The 21746-nt window shown below is 35.7% G+C and overlaps 1 protein-coding gene across 2 annotated transcripts in view; it reads right to left on the reverse strand.

Annotated features, from left to right (window-relative positions):
• The window catches only part of BANP (BTG3 associated nuclear protein), a 153990-nt gene that overhangs the window by 109024 nt on the left and 23220 nt on the right, over window positions 1-21746 (reverse strand). Inside the window, exons 1-3 of one of the 2 annotated variants that reach the window (XM_050904136.1) lie at window positions 12387-12431; window positions 9380-9502; window positions 8435-8610 (exon numbers count right to left, since the gene is read on the reverse strand). In XM_050904136.1, coding sequence (XP_050760093.1) covers window positions 8435-8610; window positions 9380-9441 — 238 coding nt within the window. In that variant the 5' untranslated portion in view covers window positions 9442-9502; window positions 12387-12431. Of the gene's footprint in view, window positions 1-8434; window positions 8611-9379; window positions 9503-12386; window positions 12432-21746 lie in introns of those variants that run through there. The other variant, XM_050904135.1, reaches the window with a different exon arrangement.

The following is a 21746-nucleotide window of genomic DNA, read 5'->3' on the forward strand; positions in this document are numbered from 1 at the left end:
AAATTAAAATCTGTGGACCTATAGGGCTTTTTAAACCCTTAGAAAACATGTTTCATGTCAGAAAAATCAGATTTCTAATTTAGATTTTGCCCACTTTCTTGTTTATTGCCTCTGTTCTATTTCACTTTACACAGTGGACCAGACTTAATTCCAAACATCACCGTGACAGATACCTGAAAGAAACCATTGTTCATTTGTTTGCTCCCAATAATCAAAACAAAATCAAAGCTATTCAATTTCTATAGTTTTCTCTGGCTTCAACAAGTCACTGAAGCTCTTGAAGTCTCATCAGTGGCTTCACATCAGCTACATATAATATTGTTTTAAGGTACAAAAAGTTTGCTATTTAAAAGTTCATTCTTGCTGTCTGTATCTGTCATAAGGAGCTTGGCAGGAACAGCAAAGTGCTGCAAATGATCATATAACATGCAAGATTTGATCTTACAGAGAACTGGAAAATCCTGTGGACAGATAAGTCTGGGCCACTTACAAATAGCTGCTTCGATTCACATTTGGAAAGCAAATTCTGAGCACTATTTAATACTACTATTGTAAAATGACTTTCAGATGCAAAGTTTAAGAGACAACATGTGACTAAACTATTTTCTTTGGAAAAAATATTATTCATCCTTTAATTAACACTCTATGTAGACCAGTTTTCCCTTATCTTCTCAAAAAATATGCATGTTTACATTTCTAATTCTATATTTTTGATAGTCTTAAAATGCAGTAAAAGGAATGCAGAGAAAGCAGATATGATACAAAACTATCATTTATGGTGCCAAACATCCTACATCAGTTATCAAGAGTAAAGTTACTGCATCAAATTCTAAATCAATGGATCTTGCCATTTTATTTATATCACTTAAAAATAGCTTTCATGGAGCTCTGTTCAAGAGCATTTCACATACTTAGGAGATACTAAGGACAGTGTGCTTCTTTCTTAGTAATTTCAAAGTCTTGGCTTTAGCATAGACATTTTTAAAAATATCTGCTTTTAAAACAGCATAGTAATGCTGAATGGGACATTCTTATACCACAAAGATGAGAGGTCCTGCTTTTTTTTTTCCTTCCATATTAAAGATAGGACAGTAACTCTATTGTGAAAGATTTAAAGGGATAACAATGTGCATTGATGTTTTAGGAACAGATGCTCCTCTTGTTCATACAGTAAATCACAGATTAAATGTTTTAAATGTGACTATATACACTGAATATGTGTAAGAACAGTATTATTATAATATTCTTTACATCTTGAAGCCCCTTGTATCTTGAAAGCAATATCTAGTATTTAGCAAAATAATGCTTTCATATGTCCTAGAGAAATGTGCAAGTACAATCACAGTGCCTTTAGATAGCTTATTCTTTAGTTGAACAGTAAGTATTCAACATTTGAGCTTTGTTGAGCTAAATTGAAGCAGCTGCTTAAGTATTTTTCCTGTACATAAGCTGCATAAAAAAGTAAATTCTGTTTTTACCAATATTCTACTGTGAAATTCTGAAGAGCAAGTTTCTATAAAGTTTCTGAAAATAAAATTCAACACCTTCAGAGGAAACACAAAACTGCATGATCACAGCAAAACTAATTTATCAAAAAAATTAGTAAATATATTTGGATATTATCTATTCTTTGCTTTCTGCTGCTTGCACATTTCGTGGTAAAATAGTACTTAATGTAAAATTCTGAAACTGCGATTTAATGCAAGCTCAAGACTTATCAGAAAGTTCTTTATGAACTAAGTGTGATGTTTTATACATTAATTCCAAGCAGTTTACCCAACAAATAAGAAATCACAAGTAAGCAACAGCCACACTTTTTGACTGTTTCCTATAAATCCAAGAATGTAACGCTCTTAAATCAGAATCAAGTGTTGCGGAAGGTACTATGTAAGTGCAGAACAAATACAACATCCTTACCCAGCAATTTTACAACCCAAGAATAAGGCAGGAGACAATAGGTAGATTACAGAGAGGCAGGCAGGTGACAACACACATTGAGATGGTAGGCATCACCAAAAGAAAGAGTATCTTAAAGTATCTTAAAAGAAAGGCATCTCAACTAAGTTTTATGTAAACACCCTGAGAAAAGACAATTTTATGAGCGAGTATTATGGACAGTGATGTATGGACAGTGATGTATATACAGTTATGAGGATCTCCTCCCAAGGAAGTAGAAGAAAGCATAGAAGTATCTGTGAAGACATTACAAGCAAGGAAAGCTGTCATCTATGGCTGACGAAGTCAGAGCAACTCTACAGTGACTGGGATACGGCAAAGAACAAGGTCTTCCTTCATAATGAGGGTGCCATGGCGCAGGGAAAGGGATGCAAGGAGAAGATGATGGGGTTAAAATGATGAGTTTGGAAAATCGTATTTGTAACAGCTTTCTGAATATAAGGCCAGAGAGGAGTCCTTACAGTAAATAAGATGGCAGGTAACTGGAACCTAGACAAGAGTTATTTTTATCTCAGATGTTATCTATTAAGAACATAAAAGGCTCCTTTTAAGTGTTGATCATTTGAAAATCTACTTGTCATTCTTCACAAAACTTATTTGTTCATAGTTACTGCAACTTGCTTTTCTTCGTCTAATGCTAAAACTCTTCAGTTAAAAAGTTTAGACAAATATATTCGAGAATGTCAGAATATTTTTTTAACAGATTTGTGGTGAGCATGAAAGTGCATACAGTTGCCAGGTTATAGCTTAGTCAATTGAAAACCAACCCTTGACAGGATTAAAGCCACATACCAGTACTAGAGAATTCATTAAAGTCAGAAAACAATATAGGTATTTAATATCATAGGTTTAAAACTTCTGTAATTTAAAACTAGCGTGGATCTAATGTTCTTCATAGTATTACTTTTTGCAGCAGAAGGCAAAATCCAAAAGAACACAACAATGTTAGGATGAAAGTTTTCATGAACAGAGACTATACACGAGGCCTTACTTACCACGTAATCAACTAGTAATGATATCTTCACAGATATGAAGGCCTAAAGAATCGATTCACAAAATAAGTTCTGTGCGTGAAGGACACTAAATACCAGCTGTAGCATTTTAGGTTGGTGAAATCCAATTCAGAGTCTACAGACCTTTATAAATGTACAAGAATTCTGGAAAGCACAGAAAAACAGTCTCCTCAAAATAACCTAGTCTAAACTTTTCCTTCTATTATCACCCTGAAAGCGTAAGAAGTACAATATCTGAAAACTGCAGAGGAAAATAGAATAGTGCCATCACATCACTTAGCACACAAACTCCCACGTAACTATTAAAAAAAAAAAACACCCAACATTTCAGCGTGTTTAGTATACAAAACTTAATGGCTTTCCCACTCCAAAACCGTATCAGTGAAATTAATGAAATCTCTTCCTGTGGTATCTTTGCTTCGCATAATACAGTGAACTGTACAAAGCTGGAGGGTGCCCATGACATTTAAGTCGCGCAATTCTGCAGAGCTTCAATACACCTGAGAGAAATATCAACCCCATTCCCATCACTGCTGAACAGATAAAAGTCACTGCATTATAAACCATTTAACACACATAGCAACTAAAGCTTCACAAACACAAATGGACAAACAAGTTTTTTGTAACAGCTCCCGAAGATCTACAACAGTTCATTACAACATGTACATAGACACCAGGTCCAAATGATGATGTTTTTAAAATGTTCTTCATTAATCAATTGCTCATTGTTTTTAAGCTTAATTAGAAAATCCAAGATTAAAAAAGCACGACTTTGTTTAAACTGAGAATATGCTGTACTCCAAAACTTACAGTACGAACACGTTCATGTCAAAATTAACTAGACTTTTAGAAGAGAAAAACACATCTATCAATTGTTGACATTTACTTTAAACTTCTTAGTGATAAGTGCTTGTTTCTTATTCCATTAAACGAGAAAGATGTGTAATCCATGCTGGGGAGGGTGGTGGGGGGGTGGGGGTGAAGAGGACAACGAACAATTAAAGTTTCCTATATTTTTAGACACAGGTTTCCTCCAGATTAAAGAAAAAGCATACTGTGCCTCAGGAGAACACAGCAAAAACATTAATTTTCACTATATTTACATCGTTTTCATCTACCAAAACCTTTCAGAAAACCAGCTTCTATCCAAATTCTTAGATACTTGCACAGTAAAATGGTTCGTTTATAAGTTTGTCAGATCATGCTATAACTCATGTTTGGAGGTTTCTTTCCTCCGGAAAACACTTCTGCTAAAACAGACCTATTCATGTATTCAGAGAATAACTACTACACAGAAGACTTCTAAAAACATGGGAACAGCTGGGTACTTCAAAGTTCTAAAAGCCACACTTCAGAAAGAAGACGTCTACATGAAAACACAAAGGTATACCTCCTGATGTAAACTGCTTAGCTGCATTTCTACCACAATATGTGAGTTACCTGTATAGCTCTGATGTTTCAAAAGACAGAGAGAGAAAGAGAAAAGAAAGGTTAACCAGACTTGAGATTTATTTAGTTAAGTGCACTGTGGGTAAGGACAGTTTCACAACGGTCAGAGGAGCTCTCCAAAAGCTCTTCCAAATCAGAACTTCTTGGCTAAGATTACAACTAAGATAATTATACAACAAAAAGATCTCTGGTTTGAAACAATGACTCCTGGTTAAAGTGAGGACTTTTTTAAACATCATTAACATATTGTGTTAAAAATTCAAGGAGGGTTTTTTTTTCTAAATCAGAAAAAAAGAGATGGGCAATGATTAAGTCAACTAGACCTTAGAGACAGCGCTTACAATTAACATTTTAGCATCGCTTGAGCAGTTTAAACTACCAGAATAGAGCAGCTTGGACACAGTTTTATTTGGTAGGTTGTACGTTTGGTGTTTTAAGACCTTTCTGCTTTTTCACTTCTACTCAAATGTGAGTTCAGTAGTGGGTCACACCTGGGCTTCTCCATTCAGTACCGTGTTTCGGTATAGTAAAAAAAACGTTTGTTTTTTTTTTTACTTAGGATTTAAATGAAGGCTCCAATCCAGATCTCCAGAAACCGAAGATTCAAAGTTAATCAGTTTTAAGTTGATGTCCCTTCCCCATTTAAACTCTGAGAGGATCAGGGGCATTCAATTCTTTCAAACAGTGTTTCTGGAGGAAGATATCTTCTTAAAAGAGAAGTTTGGTAAAACAGAGTTCTGAGCTTTGATCTTAGTATTAAATTATCCTCCCATTTGTAGAAAAGTAATTTTACATCTAAAGCACGTGGTTATAAACTTACACTACTCTTTATACATCCATACCAACTGCTCTTCTCTAATTTCCCCAGAAGATCCACTTGGGCTGCAACAAAGTTAGAGCAGAAAAGACACACTCTAACATATGCATTCAAAACAACAGACTAATCACTTTTGACAGTTATTAATATCTATGGGGTAAAATTACAAGTTAAATGAAAAAACACTATTTCTTAGTTGGCTGAATAAGGATACACTTGATATTTTCTATGCCAAAAATATGACATTAATAAAAACAGTAAGTCACTTACTAGTAAGCCTTCTAGCCTATTTTAATTTAATTTTACACTGGTAATTCAATACTGAATGATTCTATTCTTGCTGGGTTTTATCTGCAATTGGGCAAGATTACTTCATGAACACCACTTTTAGGACTGCAGTCCAATGAATACATCAGGTGTTGATATCTCTACTATCATCCCCACGTGAAAGGACACTAATTATTCCAAAGTGAAATTTGGAAAAAGTTCGCAAAATTTCACAAAAATTAGAGATTCGGTATCTCTAGGTGCTTTCAGTTCATAAATACTACATCTTAAAATCAACACTTTGCAGACCGTTAACTGCATCTGTAAAATGGATGAGCATTTTCAGTTTTCTGAAAAGCAAAAGAAAGAATCAAGTAACTGTTGCTCAAACAAAAGAGAGAACATGCCGTACTGCACAAGCAAAAAGAGTAATATACAACTGAAGACTGAATAAAGTCACAGTGCTCAGTCAGCAAAAAACCTCCTTATTCTAGACCGTTATTGGAACCGGGAACTGGGCTCCATGCTTCTGTATAATTATTTTTCAGGAACAGAAAGGCAATAACACTAATGTTTTTTAAACTACCATACATGATTAAACGCTCTTTGAAAACAGCCAGTAGAGAGCAAACAATGCCTTTATATAAATCTGTTACTAAATTCTGAAAATATCCACATGTCAATGCCATCTCCAAAGTCAGCTAAAGCCCAACTATAAACACGGTTTAGTTTTGCTTTCCGGACACAAGATGACAGATGGGAGTCATACTGAAAACTTGTTGTTTAGTCTCAGTCCACAAGGGCTGAAGTATGCCATTCTCACCCTCTCGTATTGTACAATCAATCGAGATTCCTCTGAGCAACTCGAAGTCACTCAGAATTCTTTCACAGACGACGAAAGAAAGCTGATGGGTGCTGTAACTTTTGCCTTTTACTGCTGAAGAAAACGAGTCTGCACAACAGACCTATTATTCTTCATCACTTCCTTTATTAATAATTTAATTTCTGTGACATCCTGCAGGCTAGTTTGCTTAGCATTCCTGCTGTGCAAGTGGTCCTCTCATCTTTGCGAGGGCAAGAAGAGGTAGGTGCGGGGGATTACTAATCTGATTCTCAAAGCATTCATCAATCTCAGAGCGATTTTTAATGGATGAGTGTTCTAAAGGTCTGAAGAAAATCAGATCTGAAGACATTAATGGATTAGCTGTTTCTTCAAAATTTACATATACTACAATGGCATAAAAGGCCAACGTCACATTTGTCTGTGCAAATCTGTGCCAAACCAAGTCAAAAAGGGCATTTTACAACAAATACCCTCCTAATGTTAGAAACTTTGTTCCTGGCGTAGCTGACACAGAGCTGTATGAAATATTAACAGCCTCCACGAAGATACGTTTTATATGTATTTTCACATCGAAATATCAGCACTATCTGCAATCCTATCATTTTTTTGAGAGGAACTCCTCAGACAGTCTCAGTCTGCTTTAATTCCCCATTGACCCAAAATGAAATACCCTTCGGAAGCAATTCTGTCTCACAACATACAAACAGGACAGAACCTAAAGGCTCTTTATAATATGCGTATGTTGTATGAGTATCCATAAAAGTCGAAGAATCCTAGGTTCAGATGCCTTAGAACAACATTTTCAGAAACAATCTTTGGTGCATGAGACGTTCAGTAGACTGACTTCTGAAGTTTTCCAAGTATCAAAGTTTTAAAGCATCTTGTTGAATTGTTAGTCAGTTCTGAAATCTTTGAATGCACTCTTAAATACTCGGTTTCAGGCTATCTTGAATTAGTCCTTACCACTAATTGTATCCTAAGCTGTTCATACCCAACATGCTTTTACCAATGGCTGGAGATCATGCAGAAGAAACTGAACCACTCCTAACTTAGAGTCCTTCTGTTTCAATGTTAGAGATCAAAAAGACAACACATTTACCTCTTAAGTACAAAGGTCATCTCCTAAGTGCATTCTGCTGCAATAATTTCCTGAAGTAACTTATTCTTCTCTGGTACATGAATGTAAATATGAACTACCACATCCAGAATAACACTTAAATAAATATTCAATAAACATGTTTTTAAAAGTAATTAGGAAAATTATTAAAGTCTAGGATTCAAATTACATCTGTATTAAAAAAAAAATCACCGATACTTTCAAACTAATCATAAAACATAATTTCTCATAAGTTGTTTACACCTAAAACTCAGTGTCCCTTATATCATCTTGTTTGTGATTAAAATATAGCAACTAACATTCATTTCAATATTTCCAACCACATAGAGTATCTTTATAAGGCTAATCTAAAATTCTTAGATTTCACTACATTGGATTTCTGTGTCCAAGATCTAAAGAATTTTCAGAAAAATCTGACACTACACACTATCCTGTTGACACTCTGCTTTTAATATGAATTTCCTTCTAAAAATTGTTTACGGTTGCTAAAATAACTACTTTACATTCATAAGAATTACACAAGTGAACTGTCATAATAAGTTACAGGAGGAGATGGACTAGTAGATTTTATTTCCCAGAGAAGGCATTTATTTTCCTGAAACAATATTTCAACTTGGTGACAGGACATCCTGCAGGTTGCATGTGTTAATTTAAAGGGTTTAAAATATAAAGCTACACTGCTATAGTGGGGCATACTTTTTAAATTTTACAAGTAATTTTAATTAGCTGTTCTGCCTGCAAAACTAGTACAAATGAAAAAAAAAAACAAAAAACCCCGCAAAAAAACAAACCAGAACCAACCAACCAACCAATTCCTTCAGATTCGTTCACTCCTATCTGATGCTTGCTGTACTGCCTAACAATTCAAGGTTGGACCCATGATACGATCTCTGAAGCTTCCAGTTGAATCTTAGTTCATTCCACCACCGCATTTACTTTGCTTAAGTAGCCTTATAGTTAGATCAGCATACCTTCAGAGTTCAGCGTAATAAGCGTGACATTGTTCCCAATACTTTGGCTTCCTAATTGTCCACTGTTGGAAACTGAGTCACTGGCCTCAGAGCCACTCTCTCCGTCTTCATTGTGACTGTCATCATGCCCTGGAACTTTCACCACTATGGTGTTCTGCCTACGTCCAGGAACAGCACTATGGAAAAGAAAAGTATGTAACTTTGGGAAAACACAATCCTTGATCAGGAATAGCATCATTATAAGGGAATTAAAAACACTACTTGACAAAATTAACCATATTATAAAATCATACTCCTTTAAACAAGCCCAGTCCTGTTTATAACTCAGACCTATCCAGGAAAATAAAATGGAGGGAAAATAGCAGAAGAAATAAAAAATTTTAGATGCACACTTTCTAAATTTGCATCAATGGAAAAGTCTAGGCCCAGTGTGCAAAACAAAAAAATATTTAAATAATTTATAAAAACATATTATTTAAGAACTTTTTCTACCCAGAATCTCCAGTTCCACTTAATTTAAAAGTTGCTTTAGATAGTACAAATTCTAACAAGCCTTCCTGGGCTGCTGCATATTCCTTCTTCAGTTGGTTAAATACAGGATCTTGGCATGTTCCCAAGTGATTGTGCATCCATGTAAAAAATATGTAGCTATGGGCACTCTTTCTCTCAACCGTCAGATGTCAACTAACATTGAACTAATCCCAGATCCTCCATCTCCCCATCAAGAGTGAAGCATTGCTCTGTACCTTTACTGCTGATACAGGGTTTCCCTAGGCAGAACGGTCAGCCTGATAAAAAAATATTCAAGTACCGGTTCAATGTTCCCCTCCCTCCCCCATATTACCTAGAACATTCCTCATTTTGCACTTCAAATTGCTGCAGAGACTGATATTGATCTGCCAAAGGAGAGAACGAAGGGGGAGGATTCCCGTAATTGCTACTAACTTGCTAAGGATATTTTCCAGAGAATCCGCTGCTCTGCTCAATGGCTCTTCCTGCCCAACCATCTTGGCTACAATTGAATTCTGCCGGTCATTGTTCAGTATTACTGTGGTCTGAGGGACAACACTATAAGACAAAAATCAGAGAGGAAGATGGAATGTAAAGGAGCAAACCTTATAAATAATACATTAACACAGTCTTATGGTTTAAATAGTCTACTTAAAAACAGAGACTGCCTCTAAGCCTTGCTCTTTCTCCCAGCATTGCGGTTATGTATCAAATGCTAAAGCTGGTAATCCATCAAATTTGACATCTGTACCATTTCAAGTACTCAAATTTTTTCAGAGGACAGATGGCTTCAGTGGAATTATATAAAAGTCCACGACCCCTGGCAAAGCGATAAAGAATTCATCAACTCAAGATACGTAGGAGGAAGTCTGTAAATCACAGCTCCAAAGAGCCACGAAATCCTTGTTTTAAAAAGTCTGAGTGAGCATTGTCAGAGATACTACAGCCAACTTACATGGTAATGCACCATTTTTAGTAGGATAATTCCTAGGAAAAAAAATGTAAAAGTATTTATTGCAAAATTGGATGATGAGCTTAGTTAAAAAGCATGTCTTGTCTTCCAGGGCTGGGGGCTTGTGGAGGGCAGGGAGACGAGAGTGGTGCTAGGGACATCAGAGCAGAATAGGGACAGACTGTAACTTTAAATAATGACAAGACTAAACTATTTCTTGTGTGCATTTCACATTAAAAAAAAAAAATCTAAAACAACAGAAAAGCATTTAGTGTGAGAAACCAGAAAGCCTTCTCTATCACTTACGATGACAATGTAGAAGGAAATAACTAGAAGTGTTGCATAGAAAAACGCACTAAGTCTACACGATAATACAAAAGTAAATAAGAAGTAAATAATTGTCTCCAGCATGCAGCTTATCATTTAATTTGGTTTCAGAGATTATTAACATTACTCCCACACCATTACTCAATATTCTAAGGCATGGTTTTGATATTTAAGACTGTTTCAACTGTGCTCACGGTAAACTTAAGGAGACAACTTAGAAGAAAATTTGTGTTTCAGTGACAGATAAGGCTTTCTTCTTTCTCTTTGCTTCCCACAGTAAATAGTCTGCTATTATTTTTACTGGTCCAACATCTCAAATGTAACTGATGGTTATTTATTTTTCCTAACTGTATTCCTTGGCTAATTGTTGAAACACAAATTACACAAATCTGATGACAGCAACTCTCTGTTTATTTCAGCTGTAATAGAGCGCCTGCTTGCTTGAATATTCATGTGTCTACATAAGACTTTAAGCACTACAATATCCATCGTTAAGACCTAAAGAAAAGATAAGAAACTGTCATAAGATCTAACAATAAATGGATCTCAACTTTGGCACAGATAAAATGATTGACCACAGGGTTTTTTGGATACAAAAAGCCCCAGGGCCTAATGCCCTGCCTCCCTCTTACAGTAATTGCATCCGTTGCTAGCAACAAATGGGATTGCTCATGGACTGCCAATGATCTGTTGGATTGCAAACCTTTAGAAGCTCTGGAAGATGTTTGTCTAATCACAGACAAGTACAGACTGTACTATAGTTTTTCATGTGTATGTGAAGTTCAAATTGTATTAAGCAATAAATGGGGGGTTTCTGTCATTTTTTTTAGTTGCTATCTAGAGTATAGGGGTTTATGATGCTTTCATAGTCACCTTTTCAAAATTTTCTCCATTACCAAGGGGGAAAAAAACACACATTTTTTATTAAAAAAAAAAAAAAGGCAACTTCTGTCTATTTTCTCAATGCCAGCATTGAACATTTAAAAAAACCACACCAAATACTTGATAAAATACCTATACGTGGCAATGCTGGCAGTCCCCCCAGTTCAGCAGCAATACGTGTTCTCGTTACATTTCCCAAATTGTCCAAATAGCTACATTTGCAGTTTTTACAGACCAGTTTAAAATGTTCAAGAATTCTACACTTCCTTTTAGACACTGTTCTTTATCACCATCTTTCTTGCAATCACTTCTGAATGCCTGTTTAAAATGTCACTTACCAAAGCTTATTTTTAGTGAACACACTGAATAATTAATTTCAGCTGTAAAGATAAATGCAATAAAATCACATTTATAAAGTCCTTAGGATTTTACTCATATTAAGTTTATATTTGAAAAAGAGTCTTAGCACTAAAAATTGGCATAAAATAAGGAAGAGGTTCGGGGGGTTGCCCCCTTTTTTTTTTTAGGAATACTCATTTTTAAGGAAGACAATCTAGAGAGCGAGCTGGATGGCATACAGCTAATCTAAGCAAATTTAGGATAAGGAAATACTTTTATACAACCCATCAGCACAGATTTATCCCCTCTTCAATGCATCAATGTACGTTCAAGCTTGCTTACTTCAAAGCATAAACATTTTTTTCAAATTTATCCTGAAACAAACACTCATGAAAACACTGGCTCCTCTCTAAGAATTAACTTCTCCCAGTTAGTAGAGTGGATTATTGACAGGATAAATCCACCTTCACAGTTGTTTTGGGAGGAGCCACTAACTAAACATACCATTTTACTGACATGTATTTTCCTGGCTATACAGCACAAAGGCAAAACCAGACACCACATACACAAGGAAAACCTCTGTAACAAGCCACAACTACCACCAAATTGTCCATCAATTGTTTTACATTTGGAAATGAATTTTATCAAGTTGTAAGGACTCAAAGAATCCATAAAGCAGTGTGGAGAAAAAACAGGCACACAGAAAGCATAGTGGTAGAGAACAGCTAAAATAAGCCTTTGGAAATGTTCAGCACAGCACAACAAATCTGCAACCAGTAATTAACCTTTCTCTGTGATTAACCTGCCTGAGTAGGAACTCTACATCCAGTTTGAAAATAACTGAATGAAGTTTCTTGTCTATTACCAGGAATCATTAGTGTTAGATAAAAGATTACTTCTGTGTTCTGTATCTACTAACACAAAGACTCCAGTAAAACTCACTCAATTCTTTGTCAGTCTTAAAGGAGAAGGAATTTCTTATGTTTAATGCTTAACTCCTGAAGAATGATGCTTTCAAAAACAGTCTGCGTGAGGAGGATGAGGTAACTTTTCCATTCAAAACGTCATAAATGTTAACCAAGCAACTACAACTCTGGTCCATGTTCTACATGGAACAAGGATGGCTACAGAATTTGCTGACAAATTCTGACAACGAGGCATCACGAGGCAGAAATTTTTGAGAGCTGACGCTGTGAAACTTGAGCAGTTACTTATCTGGAAGAAAAAGAAAATAACAATTGGAACCAATACAAAAAGGCACCATTATGCTTGAAAAAGGAGAGTTTAATGGGATTGTCTTAGACTCCAACTTGTACACAGGAGAAACGGATATCCACAAGATTCCCTGCAGATACAGGAATGTGCTTCCCATTAACTTTACTGTAAGATGTTCTATTCTCTGCAGATTTATTTATTTTAAAGAGGCAACAATACGAAATCTGCTCAATATACACAAAATTAAACAAGGAATTCTATGTAAAGTCAAAATATTGGGTCAACCTGACAAAATCCATTGAGGAACTCGTTAAAACTTATTACAACCTAGTGCGTCCTCATACTGGATTATTCTAATTACTTTTTTCAGTCTGTACATCTCATACTGAAGATGAATCAACTTTAATCATTACTTATGTACTAAAAAACAGAAAACAAAAAGCATGAAGAAGAAGGAAGAAAGCTTCTGATCTTCACTCAGATCGCAAATGAAGCAATTCTTTCTATGAGTGCTGCCAGTACTATACTCATGGAGAAGATGGAAAGAAAATATTAAGAGGGGTCAGGGGGAGTGCTTCAGAAACCCAGTGTTGTTGCATAGGCTTCAGTACTTTCCATTTGTGTTCACATATTCCTTTCCCCATAAGCATTAGAACTTGGAGAGACTGGTTCTGCAATTTGCCTATTCTTGGACACAACTTAGTAAAAAATTTAAAATGCATGCAACCTACAGATATTATTATATTTTGGGTAGGTTTTTTAAATGCAGTTTACCAAATAATCTGTTAAATTACAGGTGAAAATATTTCTAAAAAAATAAACATACCAGATAATGATTTTCAAGCGTGCATATTTAGCCTCTGCCGTTTATTTTAAATAGAAAAGGACGTTCTATATTTTGCATAAGAAAACTGCTGCCAAAGGTAATTTTCACTATGGAAAACATGTGAGTCACAGATATGATCATTAGTCTTAACTGTTGGTTTTTCACTGCCAATAACCTGTCCATCACACAGAATGCAGTCAATGACATAAAAGAACTTTTGGCAATACCAGGACCATCATCTCCTCCTCTTCCCAGAGCAGGTTTCATTTAGAAAGAGAGAAAAATAAAGCAAAAGGAACTAACTGATATTTCTATCTTCCACAAGGTACAAGATCAAAAGTGTTTCTCCAAATGGACGAAAATTACTTGTGGAAAAACTTGGACTGAAATTTTCAGACAAGAAGTTATTCTTCTTGTTTTCCTAGACACACTAATATAGACCAGTTAATGGAATATTTATAGCAGTGCTCAACCAGTTAAAGAAAAGAAAGAAGAGTCCCCTGTTTAGACCATTTCTGAGGCTCCTTTGCATATGTGAACATCTGCAAATAGGTAAATAAGGGCTCGGAGACAGAGCTCAGCTTAGAGAGGTACAGAGCTCAGCTTAGAGACGTTCAGCTAGCCACACTCCCGTGAACTGCTGTTTCCTGCCTATATAATACTTTGTGGTCACTGCAACGCCCACACAGTGTGTGCTGCTTATCTGGAAGGCAGGGCTCCTGAGGATATCATTCTCATCTTCCTCTAGTGCGCATATTAGAAGGAGATGCAGAAAGAGAGGAGACCAGGAAGGTAGGAGTTGGAGTTACTGCTGGCAGACTGCTTGTACTAAAGGTCTTCAGCCAAACACAGCCTTAAGGAAAGCAAGTCTGGGAAAGAGACCTTCAACTCTAGTATTTTCCAGTGTACTGCTGGGGACGAACATGAAGACTTAAATGTACAGCTCATGCATGTGTGGGGGCTCTGGAGGAATATTATAATTAGCCCTACCATGAAAAAAATCTAAATGTTTTTTCAAATTATATAGAAAAATACCATTTTAGAAGTGTGGTGTTTTCCTTACTTTTTTTTCTTTTTTATCTTTCACTAACACTTGTGTTCATCTGTAAGAACAGCCACTCTTTGGATCTTTTCATCGCTATTTAGGAAGATAATGTTAAAATGCTCCTTCCTCTTGATGACCACCTGCTTCCTTTGCCTTCTGCACATACAGTTAAGATTCCCTATCCAAATAGGAATGGGAAAACTGACTTACGAATTTACACTATGGTATACATGAACAAAACCACAAAGCAGCAAAGCATACACAAAATTACATTGGATTTATGCCCAAAAAATGACCGCAGCTCCTCATCTCCCAGGAGAGAGCAAACTTGCCAACAACCAAACCGTTCACCAAGATGAAGACCAGTGGGACACCTACTATAGGGCAGAGCGCTGTATGGGCACCTGAACAGTTAAAGTTTTCACGTCCCTAAACCGTGCATTCGCCTAGTCACAGCCAATTGCCAGAAAAGCAGCAGTGTTATCCATCATTTTCAGTAAGAGTTCAGTCATCAAAAATTATCTTTGGATTCTTTGCATCTGGAACATCACATAAGAGCAGACATTACAAAGACAGCAGTAATGATTAGGTCCTGTAAAAAGACAAGCCAAAGTACACCAGCCACCACTGGAGAGAGATTCATGGATCTGAAAACTGAGAAAGCTGTAATCAATTTATAACAAAGATAAAGCAAATGCAGCATTTATTAAAACATACTGTTAACAGTTTAAGAACATTTAACATCAAATTTTCAGCTCAAATAAGTAAGAGCCAGACATTTTCCAAGTTACAAAATACATCTATATGGAGTTTATTGTACTCAGCCTTACCTACAGAGAGCCTCTGAGTTGGCTGACAATCAGCAAGACTTGAATTACTAGCTTTAAGACCAATTTTATCAACCCATTTTAAAAGCTGTTAAAATCTGTTGTGGATTATTCTACCCTGAGAAGCTAAACACACCTGCACAATCAAGTGTAAGCATTCATAAATGACAACACCCATTTCCAACTAGTTCACCAACTAACCAACAGCCAGGGAACGCTACAAGTGACCCAAAGAACCTACCACTTAAAAAGTCAGGCTTGTTACTCCAGGGATTTTACAACACCTGTATGGGTACACAAGCAACAACATACCCTGGTTGGTTTGTTTCTTTTAAAAAACAACAATTTGTCTTATTTTGAACGCAACTGAAACTCCGTAAAAGTTAAATGCACAGTGAAACACAGTCCCCAAAGAACCTTTTGGCCTAAGCAGATACACAAAAGCAGCAAAAACCAGTACATCCAGGCCATGTGCAAGCGACATAAATAGGACTGAAAAATACTATAACAGAAATGGCATGAATTATTAGTCTTCTACCTTTGAGCATGGACAAGAAAAGGACAGGTCATGACTTATAATTAACAGGTTAAGACAAGCCTCTTTAAAGACAAATGTACTCATAAAAATACAACAGCAAAGATATCTTTTCTTCAGACAGTACAGAAAGAAATTTACTGTTGTTACCTTTCTTTGAGCCTTAACTTCCTGAACTAGATAAGTAGTAGTACTGCAGCCTACTGGAGATTGTATTAAACATGACATGAGGAAGGCTGATCTATAAGGGAAGTACAGTCATTTTCCGTAACAAAATATGTAGGCTTGACTGATCTTGAACACAGTTACTATGAATGAAATGATCTACTGCAGCCTTAGTACTAAAATAGAAATTGCTATATGTTTAGAAAACACTGTATGAAACAAAAGTAAAGACTTTGAATCCTTTATTATACAACTAGCTGCTACTAGATTTATTTTCCAAATTTTCTTACAAATTCTAATATCTAATATCAGCATAAGTCTGACTTATGTGGCACGAGAAGTTTGGGGGTGAAGGAAGCAGTGTTACAAACTGGCTTTCTAGACACTAGTTACAGTAACTGAAGCCTCGATGGTCACCAGATAACAAACTGCAAATAAATACATTAGGTTTCTGCAAACAGAACTCAAACACACAGCTCTTATAGAGCTGGTTCGTAAATAATTTCCATTGTGTATCTCTGTTTTTTCTTGCTTTTCATAATTATCCAACCAGTTATGTATACTTGCCACCATACACACATTTTTATACGAAGGCCAAGGATGCTGCTACTCTGAGAGCTGGTGCTGAATCTTTAATTTCCATATACCCTGAAGGGATGTTGAAGAAACACCACTCTTTGCTTTTTACAAAGAATATAATTTAAAAGTTATTAGGAGCAGATTTCCTGTCTCATACTCCACCCTTCAATACGGAACGAAGAGATTGAGCTAAAGATATGCAAAAATGTACAGTTCCACAAAAAGGAAAAATTCTGTTTGGAAAGACATTCAGATTCCAAACAGTGTGTTTTTTACGTTTGGAAATGTATCAGTTAAATAGCATCTGCTGCCAAATAAAGCAGATGGAAGACTGGCTCTTTGCCATCTTACCAACCTTGCCGAGACCTTGCTAGATGTTAGGCTGTTTCATCCTTTTGAAGCTCTGAATCCATCTATAGCTCTTTTCTACCTTGCTTAAAGTAAAATTAGGACTCTCCAAAAACACTGGAGGTTATTTCTTTTAAAACTATACTACTATGTATTATTTTCCATAAGTAGCAAGACTAGTTGTTTTTGCAGCTTTTAAGAATAGTATTACTGGTACTTTAATCTGGTGTAAACTGGTATGCAAATTATTTTGAAACACAACTTAAATTTCTGTCATTTCCAAAGGAAGATGAAGACTTGCCCCTTTAATCACAAATTGATTAGCTGCCCTCCTCTTCATTCATTCGTTCTGTTGTACTCGCAGAATTAAGTACCCCAACTTACAGGAAAAGTTTCCAGGGAGTGCTCTTACTGCTGGATTTTCAAACTCCCAAGCATCTCCAGAGACTGTAACATTAAAAATATTTAAATTCTCAAAGCTGGAATCCATGTGAATATATAAGGCTTTTCTGCCCCCTTCTGTTTATTATATGCTTGATAAATTACTTCTTAAAATATATAGTATGTAACATATGCTTCCACAATCTGGTGCACTGCTTCAAATATATTAAGATTTTTAGAGTTTCACTAAAATATAATCCTAATAATAATTTTCATCCATTTTACAACATTCATGAGGTAAAAACTGTCCACTTCCGTTAAACACAATAATTCTTTTCAATTGTTTATTTAGGCAAAAGGAAAAGCATGAGCCATATGAAGGCATTTGTCCTGAACCAAATTTCAAGTCATGCACCCTTTACATTTATTTCTTGAACGCAATAGCTGGCTATGCTCAGGGAACCATAGAATTAAAGTACATGTTCTGCTTTCCCCAGATTTCATCTAATAGGACCTTATGGGATTTGGCAAGAGGGTAGGTTAACCCACATTTTAATACTACTATAATTGGTTTTAAATGTTCTTAGACACTAATTACACTAGTAAATGTCTCCCTAATCTGTATATAAAACTCAAAGCCTTTTTGATCCTCATGTACGCCTCTCTTTTATTCTCAGATACCCTTACAATTAAAGGATGCTGATTTCCAAAATGTCTTGGCACAAGGGGCAAATTCTGCGCGCATTCAGTTCTCTCGTTTCTTAGCTTGCTATTGTGAATAGCAATATATTGCACCACGAGGGACTTCACACAACTGCATTTCTGTTTTTGGTGCCATAACTTTCACATAAGGTTTTTCTTTATAAAATGAAAATAAAAGGATGCACTAAGGTCTCAGACGCAGAACAAAGTTCCTGTGTATTAGCTAAGTGGGAATAAATAAACTGTTTACCCACATGTGGTTCAGAGCAAGCACAAATTACTTCCGATGCTTTAAACCTCCTAATTTGAAGGATTCCACATTTGTCACGGACTAAGAGTAACAATCAGGAGAACTTACTATATGATTACTTGGCAAATAGTAAAATATTAAGCCTTGTAACACATCTACAAGACTGAAACCTTTGTCTAAAACCTGAAGGAAGTTTATTACTTAAGACTTTATTTTCAGTGTACATTGCTGAAAATCTTAGCTAGCATTATATTTAAGAATTCAAAATTGTATCTTTCTAAAAGATTATTTCTAGTGTTTTAAGCCTTACAGGCACATTTTAAACACTACCACCACAATTAAAAAGATCCAAGCCACACATTTTGCATCCATTTCTCAGACATAAGTTATCAGCTGCTACTTGCCAGGCTCTCATTTGAATCATTGGACTATTATAAACGATATTTCATCAGAAACCATTAACTTAAGAAAAATTGGACTTGGGAGAATGAATCAACACAGTTCAAATTTTGGTCAGTTTGAAAAGTTTTATAGATTAAGTTCCATCCCATACATGCATGAATTATTGAACTCTCCAAAACACAGATGAAATGTTCGTATTAAATTGTTATTTTAATTCCATAACTGACCTTGCACTCTCAACCTAAATGCTATCTGGAAGTTATACATTGTTTCTGAATTTATCAAATCCCAACAACAAATTACTAAACACTTGGCTCCTCAATATCTTCGTGCAACAATAATGGAATGTGAAATTCCAATGAGAACACTGCTGTACAAGCTTCTTAAATCCAAGATGCCATTTCTCCTTAGTCCTGTGTGAATTTTAACTCCCAATAGTGAAGGGAGAAAATGTAAAATCTTCACAAACTGATGATTTGTAACAAAAAATCTTCACTTGCTGATGGTCTGTAACAAAAAGTCCAGACAGACAACCAACAGGGCAAGCTTAATTTCAAAATAGCTAAGTCTCCAGCACAAATGTCCAAAGCAAGAATTACCATTGTTCGCAGCACTGCTGCTGCAGATCTTACAGGATACAGCAAATAACGATACAAAATCACAGTCATGAGAGTTCTTAAACTATTTTCAATATAAAGTTGTATTGATCCAAAATATAATGAATTGCAGAAGTCCACTTAATTCGTAGCAGGTACTTCTACATGAAATGCATGTTTCAATGCAGGTAAAAAAAATATGTAAATCGGTATTCTTACTGCTATGCAGGACCAGAATCAATCTCAAGATGTTGAGGCTGACAAGTTCTTGTGACAAATTAGGAGACTTTGGAAAGCATTGTTGTGTTTTTCAGGGAATCAAAGATGTCAAGTTTTTTTTTCATACCGCAGCCAAAGAAACTAACACTATGCAGCCCTGGATAAAGAAAGAGGGGCTGACATCTGATCAAAATTCTGACTCCCTTAGTCAAACTTCCACTTTACCAGAAATCTTTTATCAAAACTTTGCTTATATTTATGGGCTCTTTAACAAACTTGAGATTCTAAAGAAAATTTTTAAATTCATAAAAAGGGGTAAAATCCTCTAAAGTCATGAAGTTTTAATTATGATCTTTACATTTTGTTAATATTGACTTTGTTCCCTAATTGTGAGTGTGTCTGAAATGAACACGGTGAAAATAGATCACAGACAATTGTGCCATTTTCCTTCAAGCCCTTCCATGCCCAGACATAAACAGACCAGACTTGCATGAAAGAGCTATTCACACGAGGGCAGCACAATCATCCTCAATTCTTCATGAAACAAACCCATTAATTTTAAACAGAACTCTTCTTGGCTGAAGCTACAGATACGACACTTGAACTAGTAATTTAAAATAAATGTTTGCACACAGTACCATTGACTGATGACAGAAAGTGACGGGGAAAGGTTGTTAGTTTATTGATACCACAGGATCCAGTCCAAAACAATGACAAAAGTTCATCTGTGTTTTTGTCAGCCACTCCTAGACTTAAAGGTTTGCCCTAAAGACACTGCTGGATGAGGCCCCAGAAAGAGGCTCTAACACAAGATATACCGAAGGATAAATAAACCTGGCTTGCTTATAGAAAGTGACAAGAATTTCTGAAAACCTGATGAACTCCAAAGCTTCTCCAAATAAAACCTTTATAATACATTCTGATTAACACCCCAAATCGCTGACTGTATTTTCAAGACATTATCTGTAACACTCCGCTCCCTCTCACCCCCCCAAAACATTGCTTAATTTTACATCTTTCACTGAGCTGCCTGCTGAGTTGTCCTGAGGATTGAATCTGCTTCCAGGGAAATGTTTTTTCAGGCCTAGAGTTCAGTGCATGAGATCAGGCTCACAGCAGGCAGAGTAATGTACCTGCAACCTGAAATAAGCCATATACCATACATCTTTCAGGATACTATATTCCTCAATACATGCTTTGTTTCAAACTGGCTACTTAAAGAAAAAAAAAAACAAAACCAAACTTCCTGCAAATTGAGGGTCTTCAGACCTGAAGAGGGTGTATTTCCAGGAAGGGACAGTTAGCTCTTAGCTTACGTTAAAGACAGTAACAATCCTGAAGGTTTACAATGTTAATTTATTTATGACTGAATTAAAAAAAAAAAAAAAGAAAAAATAGCCATAAATTAAACTTGGATAGTGGTTTACATCACCTAATGAGTTATAGTATCAACTGCAGCTAATGTGGGAAAGAGGTTAACTATATCTATAATATATAGTGTTATATACATATATATAAAAAAATATATATAACACCAGAGACTCAACAGCCACTATTTAGCGATAAGAACTGAAGAATTACTATTCTTTTTAAAAGCCTGGATTAGCATAGTAGGATAGTTTATTATAATCTATAAAAATCCTTATGATAAAAATGCAACAAAAATGAAAAAGCTGTTCAATACCCAATAACATGAAATTAAGTTGGTCAAGGGGTTCGTAACTCACAGGAAAAAAAATATATATTTAAAAAATAGAATTCTAGCTATTTTGGTTTTTATACCAATACCTTGATTATATTTCTTTAGGTTTGTTTGGGTTTTTTTCCTAAAGGCTTTATGCAGGAACAACAATAGTTTTGCTAAATCTAGAAGAACATTTGTCCTGCAATTCTTTCCACCCCACATCCCCCTGATTTACAATTTCACTTAAAACGAGCTCAGTTTTCAATTTTGCATTATTTGCCTGCAAAACCACTTGTAAACAAAGAAACAATCACACCCCAGAAACACAGATCTGGAACTTGGGAAATCTGGAGCCAAAAGGCTTGCCAACTGGCACACCACTAACAAGTGGATGGACAAATCCTGTTCTTCAAAACTTATTACACCCTGTTGATTAAACTTAATGGTAAAACAAACATATTAATGATCTACACCTACAAAAATAAAGCAAGTTCATGCATCCCATCTGGTACACAACTGCATCAAGCC

The sequence above is a fragment of the Gymnogyps californianus genome, chromosome 12 (assembly GCF_018139145.2).
Source record: "Gymnogyps californianus isolate 813 chromosome 12, ASM1813914v2, whole genome shotgun sequence".
Taxonomy (NCBI): domain Eukaryota; kingdom Metazoa; phylum Chordata; class Aves; order Accipitriformes; family Cathartidae; genus Gymnogyps; species Gymnogyps californianus.